The 8,891-nt window shown below is 40.7% G+C and overlaps 1 protein-coding gene across 1 annotated transcript; it reads left to right on the top strand.

Annotated features, from left to right (window-relative positions):
• The first annotated feature begins 336 nt into the window (after positions 1–336).
• Positions 337–8,338, top strand: calm3a (calmodulin 3a (phosphorylase kinase, delta)). Its single transcript, XM_034866905.1, has 6 exons — positions 337–590; positions 4,914–4,944; positions 5,683–5,826; positions 6,280–6,386; positions 7,735–7,870; positions 8,202–8,338. The coding sequence occupies exons 1-6, from the start codon at positions 588–590 to the stop codon at positions 8,228–8,230; spliced, it is 450 nt and encodes a 149-aa protein (XP_034722796.1). The 5' UTR covers positions 337–587; the 3' UTR covers positions 8,231–8,338.
• The last annotated feature ends 553 nt before the right edge of the window (positions 8,339–8,891 follow it).

Here is an 8,891-nt window from a genome sequence, read left to right on the forward strand (position 1 = left end):
TTTAACATGAAATAAAAATGTAGCCTACATCCACTGAGCCAAAAATGCTTACAGTATCATTAACACTGAACATTGAGGAAATCAGTGAAAGAAATTAATTAAGGGGATAGAGGAGAAAAACACTTCCAGAACCAGCAGCTCAAAAACTCTATTAGACGTTAACATTCCATTGACATGGGGATGCTTCGTTTATATAGTGCAACTAAAAATAGGGGCATTTCACTTTGTTATGTGTTAAAAGGACATTTAGTAATGCAGTGAATGTTTATTGCAATAAAAATACTTTCACATGGGCAGTGTTTCGTATTTTGGCAATGCGTTGAGTGGGCGGGCCAAAGATGTACCGGCGGAGGGATACACTACTCAAATTGAGGCATTGCACACCGGCGTCGCTGAATTGAGGTTTCCGGGGCTACTCTAGTGCAACATAAGGATATTCTCCACACATATACCGAACCATAGCTACATTTTAAAGTGTGATATCATTTACGTATTTCACCAGCAACTGTATTCTACGTAAGGTCAATACAAATCCTTACATTGGGCTTTTGTGTCATTTTGACGGAGCTTAAAACGTCAACGGGACAATGGTGAGTAACGTTAACGTTACAGGCTAACCGTTAGAAACGTTAGCTAGATCGTTAACATTCATTAAGGTTGAACTGCTTTGTGACGGGTTTTAAATAACAGCCATCAAGTAGTCGTTATTAAATCCAAAAAATATCCTGCGCTAGTTATATAGTAACCCAGCTTAAACTCCACACAGGCTAACATAACAATATCTTTTTAATGTTTAATGCTAGCTAGATAGATAACTGCAGTAAACCATGCGGTGTATGGACACAAAATGTTACCGATAATCACTTTCTTGTCAAGTAATCACGATGTTGGTCAGTGTTAGTTGTTTATAACGTTATTCAGCAGTTAACGAAAGAAAAATGTTTTCTTTATTAGCTGTCATCTGCGCAACATCATGTAGCTGCACGTCGTGTTGCGAGAGGAACGGGACAATGTGTTTCCTGCTGTATCCGTAATGTTAGAATAATCATTTAACGTTAGCTGATTTGCTAACGTGTCAAAATCTGTGGTTTAACCTCCGGGCACGGATCAAGGTTTGCAGCGTTTGCTTTCAGTCGAGAGTGGGCGTGGTGGTGGTGAGGGGGTGCTGGGTAAAAATAGACCCTTCCAGCGTTAATCTTGCAAGGCAGATATCAAAACTCTGCCTAACTGTCTGCTAACTAGCCAGCTACCATTTTTAACATCCCATATAGCAAGTTGCTGCAACATGCAAAGCACCCGCTCGCAGGCACATCAGCAGACTGCTTTTAATACAGCGTGGCATGCGCAACAAGCGATACACGTTTTACATTGCAAATTGCGGTTACGTAATAACAAGTTGCAGTTAGCAGCTCACCGTTAGCAACAATTGTCATATTGCATGCAGATTGTGTTGCAACATTTTGGACTGTGTTCTAGCGACGACGCCATGACAGCATCTCATTGCGCCATAACGTTGAACCGCATTCTGCTCCTGCTGAATGATCCTCGTTGCAACCCCTCCTTCCGCGCCTCCCTTCCCCCCGCATTGAACCAAACCATGCTTGGTGCAGTAGGCTGTCAGGACCCGCAGTGCACCCTCCAAAATGGGAACTAAAAATATAATGAGCCATATTGTGGCACTATAAACTAATCCCTGCCCCTGTGCCTTAATCTTTCACTACTCCCTTTATCCTTATTGTGCATTACCAGACACATGGTCTTTAATATATGTTGTGGAAACTAAAATATCCCATTGTCACATACTGCCTAAACAGAATGCGCGTGCCTTGACTGTATGATTAAAAAATAAAAAAAACCTTTTTGTAGTTTTCTCTACTGCACATGAGAAAATATGATATGATCTCTTGTTTACTGAGGAGTTGAAAAGCAGCAATTCTGTCTTGCTACGCACTTTTTACATCAGCTGAACAAATCCTCTTAACAGTGCCGAGCCCTGATCCAGACACTGCTCGCTTCAGAATCGGCACCTCCGAATTGGTTGGCAGTGGACAGAGTGAATACTCTGCAGCCTTGCTCCTTCCTTCCCCCCCCCCCTGGTGACTCATTGAAATCGACTCCAAGAACACGTGGCGTTACCGCCTCATAGAGCTACAGAAATGTTAGCTTTAATCTCTTGGGTTTTGAACAAGCAAAGGGTCGTTAGAAACAAATTGCTTGTCCTTGGGTGCAATCATGGAGACAATGGAAACAAGATGTTTGTTTATTTCATGCACTAGCTCTGTTGTTATACAAGTTCAGTAGTTTGCTAAATTGCAACTTTTGGTTATACTCAAGTATGAGTACTAATACTATATTGTTGGATGTATTGAATGCAGCAGTTAAGTAATGCCTGATCATGCCAGTTGTTTTTAAGTCATCTGAGCATCATTCCCTGACAGCATGAAGGACAACACACTGTCAATCAACAGTTAGCACAGGGGCTAGTCTAAGATGATAAACCGAGCCTCGCATTTGTTCAGTAAAAAGATACAAAGAGGTGGCTAGTTGCGGTGATATTCAGTGTGCTACTTTGGCGACCCTGTTTCTGTCTCACTAATTATAGCAGGCGTGGGTATTTCGGGCTGTGCCGTATTTATACCCGTCCCTCATCACACTTTCTCAGCCTGAAGTGGGCATGTTGACTGACTTAGACAGGCCTGGTAAGACCTCACAAGGATGGCAGAATGACATATCAGATGAAATTGAAAAACCAATTGTAGGAATGCAAAAGTAAAACCTATTTTGAGAGATCTGGATGGCATTGACACACCGATCTTAGCACTGTGGGTTTGTGTAAAACACTGTGTGTTTCTCTTAATAAAAAATAAACCAATAAACTAATGTGTATGGGTTTCCATTTTCTGCAAGCAATATGACAATCTATTCAATTACTTTATTCCCATAATGCAACAAGTTTCACATGTCAGATTAAACAGAATACAGGTGTCCAAGTCTTGTAAAATACTAGCTTTAATATAGTATAAGGCCCAGTAATTAATTTGTCCTTTTATTAGGCACCCTCCTGATAAATGACATAATTAAGAAATACTATTTTAGCTAGCTATTGCCTTGCATCTGTAAGGATAGTCTTAAGCTACATTATGGCATCGACTGGGCCCAGATGTCAGATAATATCAGTCTGTTTAAATTAGTTGGTTTAGAGTGCATTTGCATTCAAATACAAGTAGATCTGTGTGCTGATTAAACAGTGGAGTCTGCTGCAGGGGTTCCTACTTAGGCCTAACCAAAGCTTTCATTTCTATAGTCATAGTACTGGAAGATTCACAGAAAAAAAGGCATGAAAGGTGACTTTAGAAAAGTCTGTAGTTTCTTTCTTCACAAAGAACAGCAGCTGTGTCAGTATGTGAGTTTGCAGTGGTAGAAAAAAAAAAGAGAAAAGAAATGACTTCGACACTTAAAAACGTACTCATGTAGCTTTATACATATTGTTTGGAATCAGTTATTTATTTAGGATCCCTTAACTTTTGTTGTTTGGGAGCATTATGGTTTTGAGGAAATGGACAAGGACTATTACTTTGGATGAATAAAACAATTTTGTGTCAGCAGTCTTTTGCCTAATTTATGTAATGTTACACCTGTCTCTAAATAGCCAAATAGTCAGGCTAAAGGTGCTCAGCACTCATTTTGTCTGCCCTAGCATTAGGATTTTAAAACTTAAACTAATTTAACATATGACTGCTTTTTCAACACAGAAAAAATTACATCTGTCTATAAAGCAAAAACATATTTTCATAATGGACTTTAGGGCTGCACGATTATGGCCAAAATGATAATCACGATTATTTTGAAAAATATTTTGATCACTAATATTCTCACGATTATTTGTTGATTTTAACCAAAAGAAATTTAATCGTCACATAGGCTATTTATAACTGCGAGATGGAGTGTGATGGACGCTACTCACAGAGAGACGGCTGACGCATTATGAACGGGTCCAGCACGGGTCGAATGGCGGATACACACATTGTGTGTATGAAATGTCTGTATCGTCACTGCGCTGCATTTTTATGAACTATGATATTCTGGCCATGGCTCACATCTCTGGCCCAGGTCCAGCAGCTCCGTCTCTCACGCTGTTACTCTACCAACTGAAGTTAGTTGCATTCAATAACTTCTTCTGTGTTCTTCGCCATGGCCGCCTCAATAGCAGAGTTACCGGCGGAAACACTGGTACAAATACCGGTTTGTCCCTCATACTTAACAATACACAGCTGTGTTAATAAAAAATTTAAACTGTGGACAAATGTCAGAAGTGTGGACCGGCGGCCGCTGTGTGGGCGGGCGCGGAGAGTAAGAGGAGAGATCAAACACAGGCACGGCTTTACAGACAAAATGGGTCATGTAACGCAAAATTAAACCATATCCATATAACAGCATTGCAGCGGATGCGAGGACATTAGCACCGGTGCGTCCTAGAGGAGCTAACAGCTAACAGACGTTACTAGCACCCACTAGCACTGGTCACTGCTGTTGTCTGAAAAACAACAGACGGGACAAAATGTTGCGTTTACTGGTAAACTGTAAACCTTGAGAGCGACGTATGACCGACTGCTATCTGAGTTTTCCTCCCGTTCCTCTGTCCTCTGTGACTGTCTACATCTTAAAACTAAGCTGCACGGGGTGCAGGGAACTACTCTGACTGGCTCAGGAGCAGACAGTGGTTTACGGAGCGGTAGATTGGCTTTGCAAAAAAAAACTCAGCGTTCAATGAATGACGCTTTAAAAACAAATCGCTCAATCACGCACATTTGATCGTGGGAAGTCAAAATCGTGATCGTAATTAAAATTCTATTAATTGTGCAGCCCTAATGGACTGTCAGTGTTTTATCAATGTCTTATTCTTTTGTTAACAGGCTGATCAGCTGACTGAGGAGCAGATTGCTGGTGAGAGCCTATCTTAACCGTGTTTGGTTTGTTTTAGGCTTGGCTTAGCTCCTTAAATCTCCACCAAACCCTAAGAAACTAGGGTGTTTGGAGATATTTAAATAACCAGAGGTGCGTTAGGACATAGACAGAGAGTGGCAATCAATTCATTAATCTCCCTTGACTTTGTATTGCGTAAAGGTGACTCCATGTCAATTTTGTTTAACAACAGGGTAAAGAACCCAGAACTAAGTTTCCATAAGCTGCCTAACTGAAAAATGAGTATTTAAACAGTATGGAACTTTTTGCTATGGTGAAATGTGGTTAAATCAGAAAGTTATAAAAGTCTCTAAGCTAGCTAACATTAGCTTACAAACAGCTAATTTGTCCTCTCTGGTAGACAGGTTGACCTGTTTTAAATCTAATGTTTTCAGCTATAGCTACAGGCATTTTGTTAGCATTTCAGCCCTTGGTTACATATTGTCTTCCCCATGCTTACGTATTGAGTATGACGTGTTGGCCTCTTTCTCTAAGCTGGTGGTTGACGTGACTAAAATGAAAATCCTCACAGTTTTGACTCCTAGGATGAAACTACATGGAAAGTCCAAATATGCACATTCATTATTTAAGTCATAAACAGACTGTTAATTTCTTAGCATGTGTTTTCTTTTCAGGCAGCTTGAAAGACTGCAAGTGATATGTTTACATAAACGTGAACGCTTGTGGCATACTAACGGTGTTACTCCTACACATGTACAGAGTTCAAGGAGGCGTTCTCGCTGTTTGACAAGGATGGTGATGGCACAATCACTACCAAGGAGCTTGGGACAGTGATGCGCTCTCTGGGACAGAACCCCACTGAGGCTGAGCTGCAGGACATGATCAATGAGGTGGATGCAGATGGTGAGTGAAAACAAAACAAGCGAGAAAATTATACTTGTGGAAACTTATAATTACTACAAATTTATGGGTAATCTTCATGTCAAGTGTTCCTCTTTGCCAAAAATAAAATTACTGCAAAGTCTCACCAGTCTATGCGGTGTGATGCTATTCAGGGAAGCACTTGGCTTTTTAATTACTATCATGACATGTATGTCATGCTTAAGAAATGTGACAATTTCCGCGGGTGGCTTTTGTTATTTCCCCTCCCTGTTAGTTTACTGATAATGTTGTATGCTTTAAACTTTATATGCACATATGCAGATACAGATTCCTTAAAAAGCTCAAATTGAACCGTAGTATCAGCGATGTAGATGTATCGTCCTCTTGGATTTATATGCTTAGTTTATGAGTTCTTACTTGCTGCCCAAAATAACACAATAACCCTGACTTCTTCCTGTTTGTATGACTGCGTAGGTAATGGTACAATTGACTTTCCTGAGTTCTTGACTATGATGGCCAGGAAGATGAAAGATACAGACAGTGAGGAGGAGATCAGAGAAGCGTTCAGAGTCTTTGACAAGGTATGTACCACTCAACAAAATTAGAACTCTGATTTTGCCACTGATGTGTATATTAGGCCTGTAACGATACACCAAAGCCATGATTCGGTTCATGTGTTGATTTTTGACCCACGATTCGATACTCGTTTATTTTATTTTATTTTTTTATTTTTATTAATTAAATAACCTTTTGAAAAAATCTATATAAGGTGAACACCAAAGAACAATATTAAGTATACAAATTATAGTAAAATAAATAAATAGCCCAAGCTATAACACTTCTGGTTTCTTTAGTAACAAACTAGCCATCGGCCTACTGTTGAAAAACAAACCAAACTAAACTCCATTGTGGAGATGATTTGAGCATGTTGAAAATTCTTCTTCAATCAAGTTTTCTTAAATTTACAAAGTAAATTAAATGGATGCTGTTTCACAGTACTGTGCAGTCTGAAATTGACACTACACAACACAAATGTGGGGGCAGGCCGACAACAGAAACGCATAAACACTGGCGCACACACCAGACCCCAGCCACTACCTTCTGTTTACTGATCGCTAGGGTTTAACTCGGGCTAAGTTATTAGCTAGTGAGGTGCGATATCTGGCAGCCGGCCTTCCAAAAGAAAGCCCACCTGGAGGTTGTCAGCTGTGTCTGCCTGGTGTAGCCTACTCTCGGACAGACAATTAAACTCGCCAGTCAATATAGTGTCATGTGTCACGTTGCTCTCCACAAGCAGGGGAAAAAAGGAGCTTAAAACACAACGTGCGTTGTAACCTGGGCTGGAGGGATAACTCTGAGAGTTTGGTCTGTCGCGATTCTGCCTTCTAACAGCGAGACACAGGTTCGTGGATATGAGTGTCGCGCTTTCATTTTGCATATCGATACAGCCCTAGTGCATATCCTTTTGTGTCCTTGGGATGGCACGCTACCCACATTTGGAAAAGACAAAACCTGTTCAGACCCCGTCATGTAATCAATTCTTGTTTGGAGATACATGTGTGCATGGTATTGAGCTGGAACAAAGGTCACGGTTTTATTTTTCTTCGACTAGCACTTTGGTCCAATAGGCTTTTCATTGATGTTCCTCTGCTAGCTGAGCGATAATGTTAACGTGCAAATGTTTACCATTCCGCTCTAAGTGCAGGTAAGGCTACAGAATCCCAGTTTTCATAAACAAGTTTAAGAGAACAGTAAGCTCTAGTGCTTAGAATACTGTAAAGATAGTGAAGTAATACGGGCTTATGTGATGTAGAACACCATAGTACAGACGCTGAAACTAACTTCAGCGGTATTCAGCTTTTAGCTGCTATGTAAAATAGTAAATAGATACAATACGGTAACCGTAGCACTTCTGTTTGCCGTCGGCAGGACGGTAACGGCTACATCAGTGCAGCCGAGCTACGGCACGTCATGACCAACTTAGGGGAGAAGCTCACTGATGAGGAGGTGGACGAGATGATCCGCGAGGCTGACATTGATGGCGATGGTCAAGTCAACTATGAGGGTGAGATGTTCTTCTTTGGTTGTCATGCCTTTTTTTTTTCACATTAATTACAACCCTGCAGCTGCTCGTGCATTTTTCTTTTTGCCACATGACTTGCTTTTACTACAACATAATGTGTGTTTTTACTCAAATGTATTAGAACCAGGAACACACTTATTGTTACATTACTAAGACAAAAAACACGAAATATGTCAGTTGCAAAATAACCTTTCATGGTAGACTCTGACATCCGTTTTTAAGTTTCCTGTTCCAAAAGCCTTAACAGCTGCAGAAAGAAAGAAATGACTATTTGCATTTGTCATTTAAACATTGTTTCCTGTGCTCTTCACAGAGTTTGTCCAAATGATGACTGCCAAGTGAAGAGAACCCTGACATTTCTCTCCAAGTTGCTTTTCCTCCTAAGATCACTGTCTTTAAGAACCAAAAAAGGAACGATCATCAAAAGATTAACAACCCCATATCCCCCCCTTCCCCCCAAAATCACTTATTTTTGGAATTTGAGCTTCAGTACATCCAAATACTTCTAAGGTATCTGTTTAGCAAACACCAACAGAGTAATCCCTAGGGAAGTCAATGGACCAAGCTTTAAGAGGGCCGAAGCCCCGCCTTCAGACCAAGATTCTGCTGAGTCACTCAGCTCCCGATTAATTTAGAGGAAAAGAGCAACACTGAAAAGGCAGGGGGAGGAACCCATGCTGCAGTTGGTATAGAGAAGTTGGCTATTTAATTATTTCCAATATTCAACAAAGAACTCTAAATACTGAATTGAGTACTCTTCTTGCATGCATCCTTTGTTTGGCGGTCACGACAAGGAGGCTCTGATCCCATCGGAGGTAGTGGTCAGACTGTGTACACACTGGAGGTATATACATTACTCTATAGCGATATATCCGTAAAATTTGTGTCACTATTGATTATTGCGAGGGCATATAGTTGCGATGTCGGGCGTTCACTGCTGCTCGGTTGCAGTGCTTATACCTTGAAGACTTCAGACAAGAACGGGAGACTGAAAAGTGCTGAT

This window comes from Etheostoma cragini, chromosome 3 (genome assembly GCF_013103735.1).
Source record: "Etheostoma cragini isolate CJK2018 chromosome 3, CSU_Ecrag_1.0, whole genome shotgun sequence".
NCBI classification, from domain to species: domain Eukaryota; kingdom Metazoa; phylum Chordata; class Actinopteri; order Perciformes; family Percidae; genus Etheostoma; species Etheostoma cragini.

Bases quoted from the DNA above. Each gene is read 5' to 3' on its own strand.
- calm3a (XM_034866905.1), top strand. The intron at 6,387-7,734 runs GTATGTACCACT...TGCCGTCGGCAG, and splicing joins CGTTCAGAGTCTTTGACAAG to GACGGTAACGGCTACATCAG. The intron at 7,871-8,201 runs GTGAGATGTTCT...TGCTCTTCACAG, and splicing joins TGGTCAAGTCAACTATGAGG to AGTTTGTCCAAATGATGACT.